The following is an 18049-nucleotide window of genomic DNA, read 5'->3' on the forward strand; positions in this document are numbered from 1 at the left end:
CATCCTCTGCCCTGCCTCTTTTCCAGAACTCTCTAGAAACAGAGGATCTGGGGGCTGGGGAGTGGTTTAGTGTAGCAGCAGGTGACTGATATGTACTTCATCTCTCTGGCGCCCAGAGAGATGAAGTACATATCAGTCACCTGCTGCTACACTAAACCACTCCCCAGCCCCCAGATCAAACAAACAGGCCTAGCTCACAGCTAGGCCTGCCTAAATTTACCTGCACTGGCTGTAACAAAAACACAAACAACTAGAGGAAACAGAATAATAGCTAAAAACCTTGCGAGCCACTTACGGACAAATGCCTATAGAGTAATAAGTGAACAGTGGAGTCCAGCTGCAAACACTCAATCACGTTCCATATTCGTGTATAGTATTAAAATTAAAAAATAATGTGTCTGCGCTAGAAAAAAATCACTACACTCAAAGTGCAGTATTAATAAACATAAGCAACCTGAGTGTTGAAATAAAATATAAAGTGCACAATACTATATAAACAGAGAATGTGAATGATCAAACAAAGTGACATATCAATTAAAATAATAAATAAATACTGGAGGGTATAGCAAATGGTGAATAAATAAAGTCCAAAAACGTGAATATCCAATGATGTAAAAGTGCCCGAATAAATTAGTCCCAAAATTAGGTGATTTTCACATATTCTATCTTCCAAAATGTGCCACCAAGAAACATGCTGTAGTGTCTTCCAGCCGCCCCCACAGGTGTATATGCTCACCTTCCTGTGTGTGACACAGCGATTAAACTATGCCAAACAAAGCCTTGGAGCCACTCCTGTGCTCATTAGGAACCAGCTGTGTAAACTTCCAATGTTCTTCAGAACCCCATTACTGCAAAGTAAAGGGCAGCATCTCTGCAAAGGGGCCTCCTGTCTTTCTTATACTCGTTTTACCAGTGCTCCCTGTTCCCCTGCAGCCAGAGAAACTACCCAGAACTTCCAGGCATACAAAAGCACGTGAGCTTCTCCTTTCTGTCAATTGCGGGATGCAAGCTCTGTCACGTGACAGAGCTTGCATCCCGCAATTGACAGAAAGGAGAAGCTCACGTGCTTTTGTATGCCTGGAAGTTCTGGGTAGTTTCTCTGGCTGCAGGGGAACAGGGAGCACTGGTAAAACGAGTATAAGAAAGACAGGAGGCCCCTTTGCAGAGATGCTGCCCTTTACTTTGCAGTAATGGGGTTCTGAAGAACATTGGAAGTTTACACAGCTGGTTCCTAATGAGCACAGGAGTGGCTCCAAGGCTTTGTTTGGCATAGTTTAATCGCTGTGTCACACACAGGAAGGTGAGCATATACACCTGTGGGGGCGGCTGGAAGACACTACAGCATGTTTCTTGGTGGCACATTTTGGAAGATAGAATATGTGAAAATCACCTAATTTTGGGACTAATTTATTCGGGCACTTTTACATCATTGGATATTCACGTTTTTGGACTTTATTTATTCACCATTTGCTATACCCTCCAGTATTTATTTATTATTTTAATTGATATGTCACTTTGTTTGATCATTCACATTCTCTGTTTATATAGTATTGTGCACTTTATATTTTATTTCAACACTCAGGTTGCTTATGTTTATTAATACTGCACTTTGAGTGTAGTGATTTTTTTCTAGCGCAGACACATTATTTTTTAATTACAAACAACTAGAGGGTGCTACACTTATTTGTAAAAAAAAGTGAAAAAAATTTATCATTTTTCACATTGATGGTAAGAACCCCCCTGCGTGGGAAGATATACTGTATATATATATATATATATATATATATATATATATATATACATACATATACAATATGCACACATATACATACACACTGTGTATGTGTGTGTATATATATATACATGTGTGTGTATATATATATATTTATATAATATATATATATATACATATATATATATATATATATATATATATATATATATATATATATATATATCACACACAATTTGTGTTTTTGGGTTTAGATAAACTTTAAATTACAGTAAAGCTGTTAATAATCACCTAATTATTTCTGGTTAAGTATTGTAATAGAAGATGTCTTGGAGTATGTTCATCTAGGCAGGACTTTTACTTTTAAAAATAAAAATGTTGTACAGATACATTTTAATACATCTGTATATAAATAGCATTTTTAGTATCTAACAATATAGATTGTTTAGAAAAATAGAGTAATCTGATTGTGGACTTATATTGAAACTCAATGGCATCATCTTCCATCTTCCATTATCTCCATTCTTTGGTATAAAATGCATCAACACATCGATCAAACATGAATTTTAAAGACATTCTCAATTCAGAAGAAAATGTATTCTGCCTCCAATAAAAAAAATCTTTTTCCAAAGAATTACAGTTACCACCTTGAGAAACGTTTGCATTGCACAATGGAATTTATTTCCTATTTGTTATTCTGTGACTTGTCCCAGCTGCTTGTCTTTGAGATAGGTGATTACAGTTGTGATTGTTTTTTTGTTTTTGTTTTTGTTTGTTTTGTAGATGGTTTGAGTTGAGCAATAAACTCATGTCTACGTGTACCAAACATGACCACCGCCCATTCCCATTTCTCCTTTCACATGAAGGCAAACAGCTGATGGAAACATTAATGCTGTGTCTGCACCACTTGCTCCTTGTGAACAAGAGTGTATGACATGTGCCTGCTAGTCTCATGGTCATTTGTGGGTCTAAGGACGGTATTAGAGAATGAAAGTTGTTGCCAAGGATAGTTGTGCAATAATTTCAAGATCCAGCTTGCTGCATGCAAGAAAACTTTGCCATTACATGGAAACTTTTTTTAAATGATGTATGCTTATGAAATGACTGGATCTAGGGTGAGTGACAGATTCAAGCCATATGAATGATGAATATGAAGCCATATGAATGATTAATGATTTTCACTGACTCCTTTGTGTGTCTCGTGAAGACCTCTTAGCTGAATTAGAACCATACTGTTATGTACAAACTTGGCATTTGACTCCATACATTCCCATTACATTTGCAAATTAGTTTTGATTACAATATAAAAAAAATGAAACAACCTTAGGGAAACTAATCAACCTTCAGAAATTGCAAGAGGGGAAAAAATGAAATATATACACCCTATGGCTGATGGGTGACTCAATAAATGAGCTCTAATAAGATTAGCCAGGGTCTCCCCAGGGAAAGCACAAACTAATTTCACCTCCCACGCTCAGTCAGCATCGGAGCTAGATGTAGACTAAAAGCAATTAGCAAATGTAATATAAAATCACTGGGATTTACTCTCAAAAGTAGCTGTTCAGATGATTTACATTGTGTTGAGAAATTAATTTAAATTCAGAATAAGGTGGAGCTATTGGAGAAGCATCTTCATGTGTTAGAAAACAAGAAATACCTCTAGGTGCAGTTATTCCTGGTAAGATAAGGAACTTTGTCAGTTACTTCAAATTACTCTAGACAAACAGTCAAATGCTATGGGAAATGCCCCCCGGGTCTAATCCTGGACCTAATGTTGCTCTTCCTGAATTGAAGAATTTAACCTCAGAATTTGGGCACCTTCTGATTACATAATTAATGAGCATCATCTTCTCTGTTCAGTGAGCTGGATCTGACTTAAGAAGCAAAACTGCTAAACCTGGAAGTACCTGAGTGATCTTGTTTATCAGCAGGACACATGTGGATGGTAAATTCACAGATTTGTAATATGTAGCAACGTTTCTGTTATGTTCCCTCAGGCCTTCACCAAGAGGCCTTGTTTTGTTAACAGCTTTCCAAGCGTAAAAGGAGACTTAGCTTTTGACTCAGCTGGTTATTAATCCACATTGACTGTTCTTGCATCCAGAGGACTCGTTAGAACATATGGTCAATAGCACATTTTTAGACAAAGGTAAACATATATAAATATTAGTCCACTATGTCCACCATTTAGATAGAATTTATCTTATCTTTATAATAACAGGTAGCAGAGTTGCCAACTGTCAGTAAATTTACTGTCAGTTTGTTAAAATCAGTGATTTTTACAGCTGTCAGTAATTGTCCATAAGAGAAATTTTATGTCAGTATAAATCAGTCCCATTTTTCAGGCAGGTTAGTGTTGGCTCGGTAAGTGTAAGAAAGAACCCCTTGGCAGTTTGATGCAGCACCAGCAGCCACTTATCCAGGCAGAGTTTGGAGCCAGTTTAGATTATTTATAAGTAGAAGCAGGCTGGAACCAGCAGCAGAAGGAGCAGGCAGCCAAATTTGCTGATCCTGCTCCTCTAGTTCCGGTTGCAGTGTGATCTCAACTGTGCTCTGCCTCTTTGCATAGCTAGGTAGTTTGAACCCAGTGCTTGTCTGGAAGAAAAAGCTCCTGAAGCCTCTATCCACAGCCCCACATGCCCAGCAGCTACGCTACACTCTTCTTCTGAGTAACCAGTTCTTTACCTGGTACTGCCAAGGAGAGGGATTTGGGGGTGGGAGTAAAGCACTGTACTGGAGGAGGGGGCAATTTGGGGGAAAGGGGGTACCTCTGTACTCTACTCTCTGTACTAAGCGCACCCCTGAACCCTGCAGTCTGTATGCAGTGCACCCCTGAACCCTGCACTCTGAACGTAGCACACACCTGAACCCTGAGCTCTCTACTTAATGCACACTCCAGCCAAATAGGAATTTTGCATCGAAATACTGTGTTACAACCGCAAACCAATCATTTGCATTTTGTCGGCTGCTGTACAGCTCCATTGAGCAAGATGGGCAAGTTTGGCAGGCAATGCACTCTGTAAAACTTTACATGTTGAGTTAAAATTGCCACACTGTGAAGCTAAGCATAGAGGCCATGGCAATGTGTACTCACTCAAGCAGCTGCTCTGTTCATTTAGAGATAGGTGGTCAGAAGCGGTTCTGTTTAATCAGCCTTTTTTTAGGCCTCTTCCACTATTAGATGCAATATGGTCATGCCCATTGCTCTCTTTGGCATGCATAACAGAACTTGTTTTTCAACTGTATCCCAGCAGGGTGGCTGATAATTTGTCATGCTGTGTTGATTTTTTAAATGTAAAAACAGACTGTGTTTATACTGTTAAAAATATTGATTGTTTTAGTTGCTAATAGGAGTTCTTCAGTTTGTCAGTAAAAATGTGCTCTGTCAGTAAATATTCCATATTATGCCAGTAAAAAAAGTTGCGGGAGGTTGGCAACCCTAATGCCGCGTACACACGGTCGGACTTTCTATCCTACTTGGTCCGGCACACTTTCCGACGGACTTTGTCCGCCAGGTGCGCCGGACTTTAAAACGGACGGACTTGCCCACACACACCCGGACTTTCCGGCGGGCTAAGTCCGCCCGTCTTTCCGACGGACTTTCGCCGGAGTTCCGGCGGACTTTCAGAATGAACGGACTTGCCCACACACGGACAAGTCCGTTCATTTTGAACGTGACTCAGGTGCGACGGGACTAGAAAAGGATGTCAATCTTGCCGCTTTTATCGGCGAGATTGACACCTTGCGAGCCCCGTCGCGTGGCATACCAGGCCCTTAGGTCTGGTATGGATTATAAAGGGAACCCCCTACGCCGAAAAAACGGCGTGGGGTCCCCCCTAAAATCCATACCAGACCCCGATCCGAGCACGCAGCCTGGCCGGTCAGGAAAGGGGGTGGGGACGAGCGAGCGCCCCCCCCTCCTGAACCGTACCAGGCCGCATGCCCTCAACATGGGGGGTGGGTGCTTTGGGGGAGGGGGGCGCCCTGCGGGCCCCCCCCACCCCAAAGCACCTTGTCCCCATGTTGATGAGGACAAGGGCCTCTTCCCGACAACCCTGGCCGTTGGTTGTCGGGGTCTGCGGGCGGGGGCTTATCGGAATCTGGGAGCCCCCTTTAATAAGGGGGCCCCCAGATCCCGGCCCCCCACCCTATGTGAATGAGTATGGGGTACATGGTACCCCTACCCATTCACCTAGGGAAAAAGTGTAAGTAATAAAACACACTACACAAGTTTTTAAAATATTTTATTAAACAGCTCGGGGGGGGGGATCTTCCTCCGGCTTCGGGGGTCTTCTTCCGGCTTCGGGGGTCCCTCCGCTTCGTCTTCTCCCGGCGTCCGGTTGGTTCTTCTCCGCTCTCTTCTCTCCAGTTCTTCGGCCGGCTCCTCTGCTGTCTTCAGGTAGCTCTCTTGCCAGCAGAGATCCGGACTTCTTGTCTTCTTCTCTTCTCCAGATGTTGACACGACGCTCTCTCCGGCTGGACTGCTCTCCGAGGGCTGCGTTGTGACTTATATAGGCGGAGACCCCGCCCCCTTTTGATGTCACAGTCCCTGGGCATGCTGGGACTGTGACGTTTTAGGGGGCGTGGTCAACATCACCCAGTGACCACGCCCCCTAAAACGTCACAGTCCCAGCATGCCCAGGGACTGTGACATCAAAAGGGGGCGGGGTCTCCACCTATATAAGTCACAACGCAGCCCTCGGAGAGCAGTCCAGCAGGAGAGAGCGTCGTGTCAACATCTGGGGAAGAGAAGCCCAGAAGCCCAGAAGCCCAGAAGCCCAGAAGCCCAGAAGTCCGGACCTCTGCTGGCAAGAGAGCTACTTGAAGACAGCAGAGGAGCCGGCCGAAGAACAGGAACACCGGGAGAAGAGAGCGGAGAAGAACCAACCGGACGCCGGGAGAAGATGAAGCGGAGGGACCCCCGAAGCCGGAAGAAGACCCCCGAAGCCGGAGGAAGATCCCCCCCCCCCGGAGCTGTTTAATAAAATATTTTAAAAACCTGTGTAGTGTGTTTTATTACTTACACTTTTTCCCTAGGTGAATGGGTAGGGGTACCATGTACCCCATACTCATTCACATAGGGTGGGGGGCCGGGATCTGGGGGCCCCCTTATTAAAGGGGGCTCCCAGATTCCGATAAGCCCCCGCCCGCAGACCCCGACAACCAACGGCCAGGGTTGTCGGGAAGAGGCCCTTGTCCTCATCAACATGGGGACAAGGTGCTTTGGGGTGGGGGGGCCCCGCAGGGCGCCCCCCTCCCCCAAAGCACCCACCCCCCATGTTGAGGGCATGCGGCCTGGTACGGTTCAGGAGGGGGGGGCGCTCGCTCGTCCCCACCCCCTTTCCTGACCGGCCAGGCTGCGTGCTCGGATCGGGGTCTGGTATGGATTTTAGGGGGGACCCCACGCCGTTTTTTCGGCGTAGGGGGTTCCCTTTATAATCCATACCAGACCTAAGGGCCTGGCATGCACCGCGCTCACCGCAATAGGAAAATTTGTTTTTCCTATTGCAGAGAGCGCGAGATGCAATACCCTGCCCTCGCGTCGTATCTGGTCCGTCGGACCAGCCTACACACGAGCGGGCTTTCCGTCGGACCAGCACACACACGAGCGGACTTTCCGCCCGAAACTGAGTCCTACGGAAAGATTTAAAACTTGTTTCAAATCTAGGTCCGGCGGGCTTTTGGGAAGAAGTCCGCCGGAAAAGTCCGCCGCCGCCCACACACGGGCGGATTGTCCGGCACACTCTGGTCCGCCGGACCAAGTATGCCGGAAAGTCCGACCGTGTGTACGCGGCATAAGTGTCCGTTCACACTACAGCAACTTGGGATCCGACTTATCAGACCTCAAGTTGCCCCAAGTTGCTGGACATAAGAAATTCCATTGAAGTGAATGAGAGCCGTCTTAATGTACACTACTGAAGTTGCTCCGACTTCAGAAAAGGTTCCTGTACTACTTCAAGGCGACTTCTAGGCAACCTGTACCCATAGATTTCAATGAAAGTTGCCTCCATATTGAAGCAACTTCACAGGAAAAAGAAAATAATTTACCCAGGTACTTCAAACGTTTACCCGGGCAACCCCCTCCCTCCCACAGAGCTGATTATTCTGTGATTGGCCACAGCCAAAGTCGCCTGTCCTGGAGGCAACTTGAAGTCGCATTGAAGTTGCCTCCAAATCGCCTTGCAAAGTCACGCTGTAAGTCGGGTTGCCCCTGTGTGAACTGAGTGTGAACGGGTAGGCAAGGGGAGGGATATTGCTGTAACTGCCACAGGTATGAAGCACAGGCATATAGAGCTCTCTTTACATACAAGCCTCTTAGTCTGCCACTAAGCCCCATACATTCTATTCCGCTCCTAACTATAATGGCCAGGCTTACTTTTCTGAATGGCCAAAGATTCACCCATGGCGGGTTTGGGAGACTGCTCCAGGCTGCGGTACTGTTAGCTTTCATACATTCAACAATTTTTATCCTTTCTGACCCCCTGCAACAGAGTTTTTTTTACCCCTAATTCTGTATAAACATATGCAGTTGTTTTAGGGCTTGTTCATAATAATGGCAAAGACTGGAGCTCCTCTGACTCTGAAAAGTGATCGATGCTCTGATTGCTTTTTAAGGGCATTTGACAGGTGGCGAAGAGGTAATATGTTACCTCCTAAATGCCTGTTTTCACTCCCAAAATGCAACATCACTGTGTTGCAACCGCTTGCAGTACACATGATTGTAGGTGGTTGCAGTGTGGACACATTCACTTGGGGGTATACTTCCTACCGCAGCCACAGCATGTGTGCTACCCTGGTTTTACCATCCCAAAACCTCATGTGTGGATGAGCCCTTGAATCACATCTGTGTGGCTGCATGCTACATGTAAGGCAGACCATTCATCTCAATGGGCTGCCCTTTCCAAAGCAATGTTGGAAACAAAGTTCACACAAACAACGCATTGCATTTGCCAACGCGTGGGGTACCATTGAGAATTAATGGCACCCCTGTGCATCTGCTAAAGAACAGCATGTTTTTCTGTGTGTCTGCACTGTGCACAATTTTGTGAGCTTTCTCTGACATGCAGTAAGGTGAACCAAGTCTTAGGCTAGGTTCATACATATGTGAATTGGATATGTTTTGAGCAGGAACCAATTTGCATGGCGTGTGAAATAAAATAGCTTTTTATTATGCCTGTTCACATATGTCCAGTGCAACTGGAGTGCGGATTCAGTGCGAATTGAAAAAGAGTCCTGTCACTTTTTCTGAGCAATGCGGTCCAGCTCAGGTGCCAATTCAGGCCCATTGACTTCTTTGGGAATGCTTCTGAATCGCACATGTCATCATTTGTGAACAGGATAAAGTCCTGACCTGATCCTGATGCAATCCTGACCCAATCCTGGTCAAAAACTGACCTGAAACGCTGAACAACTACATTGACAATTAGCAGTGAAAACAGAGCTTCAATTTGCACCACACATGTGTGAACCCAACCTTAGACTCAAGACTAAAAATACTTTTCAAGGGTGCCATGACTGGAAAAACATTGAGAAACACTGATTTACACTATTGCCCCACTTAAGCACCTTTCTGCCAAAATGTCTGGGTGGTTTTCTCCTTATAAGTCAAGTGGCTTAAAAATTCCTAAAGTAGAACTATAGGCAAAACTTTTTTTTAATTTTGGATAAAGTAAGTGATACTTATAACCCCTGTTAGATTTTTTTTTTTTTTTTGCCATCTGTGACCATTGCCAAGATTTCTCTTCACTCCCTGTCCCATAGCCAAACAGGAAGTGAGAGGAAATCCCTGCAAATTAAGTGAATTCTTTGGAGATCACCAGCACTAGTGGCTCCATTGGAAGATTTCCCCTCTATTACTTTTCTGGGAACAACTCTAAAAATTAGCATTTTCTTTTTATTTTACTTTCACTTTCAATGATAATGGTAAACAGGACAAATATAGAGGGTGGATCTCCTTAACAGGGGCACAGACAACAATACAAACTGACAGGTGTTCTAATCCATCTCTACTCTGTCCAAAACTGAAAAAAAATGCCTTTAGTTATGCTTTTATGGAAACCAACTTAAAATAAAGGCAGTCAAAAAAGCTTTAATACAGACTATCTACAGCATATGGCATTCCACGCTCAGGAAGGAATTTATCAAAACTGAAGCAGACAGAATTTGGAGCAGCTCTGCATGACAACCAATCAGCTTTTATTTTCAGTGTGCTCTGTTAAGTTTTAGAAATGAAAGGCAGAAGATGATTGGTTGCCATGCACAGCTGCTCAAGATTCTGTCTGCTCCAGTTTTGGTAAATTCCCCTCTCAGCATGTTAGTGGTTGTAGCAGTTCTATTATGCAGCCTCTTGCTTTCAGTAGCCTTACTCCTTTATTGTGAAAATAATGCTAAAACTAGTTTTTGGCAGTGATCCCCTTGCATAACTAACAACATTCACCGAGAGAAATAACATGTTCTATCATATAGCAAAGTTGTCATTAAAATGTTATAGTTTATGTATATTTTATTTCCCTCCTTGGTCACTTTCAGTTGTGAGGGATATGGGATTGGTGAGTTATGAGCCAGCTATATAAGATTATGTGCCACATCAGGCATCTCATTTTACATACTGTTACTCTAGCACTTAACAGTTATAAATAAATAACACTAAAATGCAGTTAAAATCATTTATCTGCATCCTCTATAATTCAGAAACTGGGAAAAAAAAGTTGCTTTTACCTTACGTAAGTCAGGAGAGACATAATATGTACAACGTGAAGGAAATAAGGGAGTGGGAGATATGAAGGAAACCTTTAAATACATCAAGGGGGTAAATAAAATTCAGAAGGACAGTATTTTCAATATGAAGCCAAAATAATGAACACCGAGACATGACGTTAAGCTAGCAGGAGAAAAGTTCAAAACTAATCTTAGAAAGTATTATTTTACTGAAAGGGTAGTTGATGCTTGGAATAAATTACCAGCAGAGGTAGTGAGTCAGTCAATAGTAAGTGGATTCAAACATGCTTGGAACAAACATACAGGAGATCTATACTCAGACAAAATAGTTAACATAGTTGTAAACCCTCTCATTTACCCAATGAAGTGAACAGCCTCAGATGATACACAGAGATTAAACACATCCTCCTACATAAGTTTTACATGTTTATCTGCAGTCCTCTCTTACCTACACCGCTTAAAATGGGCAGAATTGTAGTAAAATCTTTCTTCATCTGTCAGGAGACGGGGGGGGGGGAGCTGCAGGCAAAGCTTGGAAGAGCTGATTGGAGGAAAGGCACACCCCCTTCACACAACACACAAAAGATAAGGAAAGATACAGAGCTGTGTTGTGAATAGACAAGCTGTGTGCTGAGCTCCCTCTCCATCACAAATTGATCTCATATGTCGGGAAAACTTCTCTGAAGTGACTCATGCTGATACCAGAGGAACAAAGCTCCAGAAAGAAATGACACTTAGAGCTTTAGGGAGAGATAAGTAAACAGTACAGATATACAGTATGTGCTTAGTTCAGATTTTATGATTAAGATTTACAACCATCTTAACAAAAAAAAATATAAAACATGTATAAATTACAAAAAAATGAGGCAGACTCAATGGACCACTTGATCTTTGTTTCTATGTTTCTAAGTCTTTTGGTGTACATTGGATTGGCTTAACAGTGGGCACTATTGTAGAAGTATAGAATCTCTTTGGCACTTAACACGTTTAATACATTTTTATATTATTTCTTTATTCTACTTTAGATTGGGAGAAAAGGATTGAATACAACATTGGTTCTGGAAGTGTTGCACTATTTCCGAATATCCATTTGGAGACCTGTGATGGACCAGTATCCTCAGTACGAACTAGTGTTGAACTGCGGGCCAATCATGTTGGAAAAGGTTGTGATCGTAAATCATACTCAGATACATCCTTGCAAAAATCGTGTGGTAAGTCTAGATTCCTATTATACTGTCATACTGGGAGTTAGCATTATAATTCCTATTTGCATTAAAGATTCTAACTTAGAAAGCAGCTCTTTGTGGATAAATGTAGATGCTGGAGGAGAGGGATCACTGCTGGATGTAGTTGCTTTGTGTAATTGATATTTTTGTGTTTGAAGCTTACAAAAGAATGATGATTTCTACCACATTCTATATGTTATTACATTTTGCACCTGGCCTGGAATTTTAAAGCACCTGCCCACAAGGAACCAGTAGCAGAACTGCTCCTCAGTAAACTTATCAATTCTGTCAAATTCATGTCTGCAAATATTAAACACAATATATCTAATCTGCATTACAAATATATCATGCCTTGCTGCTTTTCTGTTGTTCTCCATCACAAATTTAGAGAGGAATACCCCAGAAAAGGTCTGGTCTTTGGCCAAATAAAAGAATTAGAAGTTGCAACCGTCTAACCTTTCTCATCTGCAATACTTTTTATGATAGGAAGGGGTGGAGGTATAAGTCATCAGATATCTGGCACTGCAGGTCCAGCTAAAGTTACATCCACACATCTAATAATCTTGTCATTCAACTTTTTAAAGTACTTTTCTAGGCAAAGAGCTCCTTTTGTGTCTGTAGGTGCAGGTTATTTCACTTTGGGGTGGATATACTAAAGGCAAATAGACTGTGGAGTACAAATGCACTCATTTTCCCCAGAGCTTAGCCAATGTGGTGAAGCTCTGCTTTCAGTGAATGGGGTGAAGCTCTGCTGATTATCATCATCCAATCATGCCTTATTCTAGAGATCTCTTTGCAGAAATCAATAACTCGAGCTGCATTAAGTGAGACACTTTTTTTTTTTAACCCTTTCATGACTAAGCCTATTTTTGACATTTGGTGTTTACGAGTTAAAATCTGTATTTTTTGCTAGAAAATTACTTAGAGCCCCCAAACATTATATATATATATATATATATATATATATATATATATATATATATATTTTTTTTTTAGCAGAGAATCTAGAGAATAAAATGGCGATTGTTGCAATATTTTATATCACACGGTATTTGTGCAGCGGTGTTTTAAACACAACATTTTGGGAAAAGGGACACTTTCATGAATTTAAAAAAAAACAAACAGTAAAGTTAGGCCAATTTTTTTGTATAATGTGAAAGATGATGTTACGCTGAGTAAATAGATACCAAACATGTCACACTTTATAATTGCATGCACTCGTGGAATGGCGACAAACTACGGTACCTAAAAATCTTTATAGGCGACACTTAAATTTTTTTACGGTTACCAGGCTAGAGTTACAGAGGAGATCTAGTGCTAGAATTATTGCTCTCACTCTAACGATCGCGGCGATACCTAACATGTGTGATTTGAACAGCGTTTACATATGCGGGAGCGACTTCCGTATGCATTTTCTTTGCTGTGCGAGCTCAGGGGCGCTTTAAATTTTTTTTTTCTTATTTATTTTATTTATTTTTATATTAATAAATTGTGTTTTAAAAAAAAAAAAACATTTTGATCACTTTTATTGCTGTCACAAGGAATGTAAACCATCCCTTGTGACAGTAATAGGTGGTGACAGGTACTCTTTATGGGGGGATCGGGGGTCTAAAAGACCCCTGATCCCTCCTTTGCACTTCAAAGTATTCAGATCGCTGTTTTCGGCGATTCTGAATACTGTATATTTTTTTTAAACCGGCACCATTGGCAGCCGGGTAAACCGGAAGTGTTGTCATGAAGTCGCTTCTGTGTTTACGATTAGGAGGCTGGAACTAAGCCACTCACGGCTTCATTCCAGACTGTCAATAGCCGCCAGAGGTGGCGGATTGGTCATCGGGCCTCCAGATGGAACGGGAGGCCCGGTAAGAGTGGCGGGAGGCGGCGGGAGGGGGGGACGTCCCCTCCCGCTCCTCCGGTATAACATCCGAGCGGTTTTTAGCCGCATTGGTTGTTATATCTGGAAAGCCGATCGCTGGCTCTAAAAAACAGTACTGGGATGATGCCTACAGCTGCGGGCATCATCCCGGTATAACCCCCGAAAGCTGAGGCCGCACGTCTGCGTATGCTCGGCGGAAAGGGGTTAAATATCAGAATCCATCTGATAATACTATCAGTATTATATACTTATCACAATATCTATATTAACCTCCCTGGCGGTGTACTTACCTTGTCCCCAGAATCCTGCGATGTCCCCCCCCCGCTGTGTCCGTGGACTCTGTCCTCTCTGTGCCGGGCTCCGTTCCCTGCGAGCGTTGCAATGCATGGGGGGCGGAGCCTGGCAGCAAATTCAAAAAATTGAAAAATCATAACACATACAGTACAGTGTAATCTTACAGATTACATTACTGTATGAAATTATTTCACATCCCTTTTGTCCCTAGTGCTTTGTCCAGTGCCCTGCATGCAGTTTTATATTATATATACTGTTCTTTCTGCCTGGAAACTGGAGATTGTCCATAGCAACCAAAAAGTGTCCCTTTACATCAAAAGTGGTTTTACACCAGCTAGAAAACAGTGATAGTAAATTAGAACACTTGCATATTTGCGCGATAGTGAATCGTGGGGAAATTAATTTTATTATTATTATATTATTATTGTTTATAATTATTTATATTTATTTATTATATTATAATTTATGTTTTTGTGTTTCAAACTTTATCATACCCGGGATATCCAAACTCTTGTTTGGACAGATTTAAGTGTGTTATTGCTAAGAGTAATGCCGCGTACACACGAGCGGACTTTACGGCAGACTTTGCCCGGCGGACTTTTCGATGGACTTTACGACGGACTTTCTGAATGAATGGACTTGCCTACACACGATCAACCAAAGTCCGACGGATTTGTACGTGATGACGTACGACTGGACTAAAACAAGGAAGTTCATAGCCAGTAGCCAATAGCTGCCCTAGCGTGGCTTTTTGTCAGTTGAACTAGCATACAGATGAGCGGACTTTTCGACCGGACTCGAGTCTGTCGGATAGATTTGAAACATGTTTCAAATCTAAGTCCGCCCAACTTTTGAGAAAACAAAGTCCGCTGGAGCCCACACACGATCGAATTGTCCAACGAAATCCCGTCCGCCGGGCAAAGTCTGCCGTAAAGTCCGCTGGTGTGTACGCGGCATTACAGGCGTACAATATAAAACGCCAAATTTCTGTACAAAATAATTGCACCGCTTTGAGACGCAAAAATCATACCGCCAGGGAGGCTCACTTATTGCATTATCTACTCAAGTAGAGCAAGTAGTAGACTCAAGCGAGCTGCCTGTCTTTTTTTCATTTTGTGTAACTAAAATCCCAGAAAGCCATCTCATGGAGTCACTGCAATGAAGCATGCATGTGTGTCTGTAAACTGCAGCTTCATCTATTGAGCAACAGATTTGATTTTCATCAAAAAGTCAGGACAAATAAAAAATTACTGAGAATTCCTGCTAGTTAAAAATCACAGTTTAAATATGCAATTTTTCATTAACCTTAAAAAAAGGAACATTTTACTTTTTGTTCTTGACTATAATAAATGATGAAATAGGTTAAAAACTGTAACGATAGCTCACTCTCACACTGCCCAGAGATTTTCAACAAGCAAAGTGCTAGCAGACTCAGCATGTTCATTACTCGGGTTTGTTAACTCCACAGTTAACAAGTTACACACACAAACAATAGCTACCATCACATGTTTTAGTGGAAACACGCACTTTTTACTGCATTTGCAATAACAATTCAAATCTTTAGGAATGTCACTGTTTTGCAGACAGGAAGGTAATAGAAAAATATGGTAGGGGTTGCTTTTCAAAGTATTTAACAATATTTAAATATCATTTTAATGAAAGAAAAGGAAAAAACAGTGCAATAAAATATTTATAAAAAAAGATATTATCAAATAAACAATTAACAAAAGAAAATAAATACTTAACAAACTTGGTCTGGTCTTTGGCTCCGGTAAAATCCAGTCCATTGTCCAGTCTGATGTGATAAGGTATGGTGTGATAAGCTCTCATAAATGACCCTTAGCAATCTGGCATGATGTTGATGGAAAAATGAGCAGTAAAGCTGAAGATGCAGCCATCTTAAATTCCCAAGGATAGCGTTTAAAGAAATAACATAACTAATCAAAGGATCTGAGGAGTGTGCTGAGGGGTGTTGAAGTGTTGTATGATGCGTCAGCTGCCACACCATCAGTGCCAGTTTATTTAACTGTACCAATATTTCCAGATGGCCTTGTTTTCTAGTCCAACAACCAATGTGTTATTGAATAGAATGAAATCACAATTTGATAGATATCAAAGATGATATTGATTTTATGTCCATTATCCTAAATCTTGTAATGTGCCCAAAACGCCAGCCATTATGGCATAGGCATGTCTGATATCACGCTAATTATTACTTTCTTGTACATTTGGGTAAATGCTTATTACTATAATTTTATCATATCAGAATACATTTTGAGACATGGGTTCTATTAAAAGCGTAGTTTCAGGTCAAGTTAAACCAGATTCACATGGGTATCAGCAATTTATGATCAGTGGATAGCCTTTTAGGGGTCCTTCTTGGCCATTTTTACAACAGCTATTACAGGGCTTGGATTAAGAGACATCCTGCTAATGGATTTTATGGCCTCCAATCAGCCATTAATGACTGGGCTTTTTGACAGCTGTACGGATTCTGGCTAAACGGGATTTATGATACCATGAGAATGTTTACAGATTTCTTATTAAGAAGTTTAATAAAATGTATTATAGCCTGCATGTGACTTGTGCTTCTGCCTGGCCCTGTGAAAATAAAACTTAAATCTAATGCCACAGACTTAGTAACTGGTTAAAATAAGGGTAGCACTGAGTTCAGCACATCCTCCCTACACAGTTTGGGGTTCATTGGACCTCATTATTGTCACAAAAACCACTACACATGCTATTTCAAGTTATTGTAATTGATCACCTTGTAAAACAAGCCATTCAGTTTAAAATGGAAATTAAAGGCAAAACATTTTGTATAGATGTTAAAAAAAAACAAACATTTTAAATACCTTTTTTAAAGTGATCACATTCCCTCTGTTCTCAGCTGCATAAGAGCTGGGGAGAGGAGAAGCAGCAACACACTGAGCTTTCCAGTGACAGGCTGTGCAGGGGAGGTTTGTCAGGACAAGTCTAATCATTGGAGGAGAGCACACTGAGTTTCCAGCATAATTAGAGAACTGACCATGGTGTGCTCTCCTGCTTAGTGTAGTCAGTTTTTAATAGGAAAGCAGAGAGACTGGCAGCAACATCAGGGATTTCACACAAAGGAAGCAATGCAAAGAAAACTTTCTCTTATAAGTATATGTAACAGCAGACACATAAAAGGAATAATACATTTTGGGGTAACCGGCGCTTTAATGAGCATAGTTCTTAAAGCGGAGTTCCGCCCCCCCAGCAAAAAATTAAAAGACAGCAGCTACACATACCGCCAAATGTGGCACCGGATGGAGGGAGGAGGCAGATAACTGGAACTTCCACTGTTGGGTGCAACTCTAACGCTTTACCAGATTTGAAGGAGGCTTCCTGCTAGCTGGTTGTGTTCCTAAAAAACAGCTGGTCATCAATCGCTTACTTGCCTGTGTAGACTACACTCATTTCCACATAAAGGTACAAAGTTAATACTGCACATATATACCTGTTACACAATTTTAATACTTTTTTAATTATTCCCAATAATAATGAAAATGTTTCTTCTAACAAACATGATCATAAAGGGGGAAATCTACATATTTAATTTTTACTTCAGATATCCATGTAGATGTCATATATATATAAACTAATGATTTCTGTCTTATTTTATGCTCACATAGAATAAATAGGATAAAATAATAGATGATAAAATAATCTGACTTTCTAAAAATCTGAGCATGATGATAATAGGTGAAGATATATTTTGATTATACTTTCAGTGATGGATTTACTCTTTAACCACTTCAGCCCTGGAAGATTTTACCCCCTTCCTGACTAGAGCATTTTTTACAATTTGGCACTGTGTTGCTTTAACTGACAATAGCACTGCCATGCAATGCTGTACCCAAACGAAATTTCCGTCCTTTTTCCCCCGCAAATAGAGCTTTCTTTTGGTGGTATTTGATCACATCTGTGTTTTTTATTGTTTGCGCTATAAGCAAAAAAAGAGCGACAAGTTTGAAAAAAAAACAATATTTTTTACTTTTTGCTATAATAAATATCCCCCAAATTTTTTTAACCACTTCAAGACCGCCGCACGACGATGTACATCCTAAGTTTGAACGGGGATATCGTTGTTATGGCAGCAGCTAGCTGCCCTAACCCCGGTATCCCCGTTTTCGTGCGGCGGCCGGCTTTCAGATAAAAGTGGTCCCTGCGGCGGATTCG

General features: G+C 41.6%; 1 protein-coding gene across 1 annotated transcript in view; it reads left to right on the top strand.

Annotated features, from left to right (window-relative positions):
- CLSTN2 (calsyntenin 2) overlaps positions 1-18049 on the top strand; it is a 1488165-nt gene that overhangs the window by 1067041 nt on the left and 403075 nt on the right. The window contains exon 6 of the mRNA XM_073625925.1: positions 11476-11661. Within this exon, the coding sequence (XP_073482026.1) occupies positions 11476-11661 (186 nt within the window). The remainder of the gene's footprint in view (positions 1-11475; positions 11662-18049) is intronic.

The sequence above is a fragment of the Aquarana catesbeiana genome, linkage group LG04, assembly GCF_042186555.1.
Source record: "Aquarana catesbeiana isolate 2022-GZ linkage group LG04, ASM4218655v1, whole genome shotgun sequence".
NCBI classification, from domain to species: Eukaryota; Metazoa; Chordata; class Amphibia; order Anura; family Ranidae; genus Aquarana; species Aquarana catesbeiana.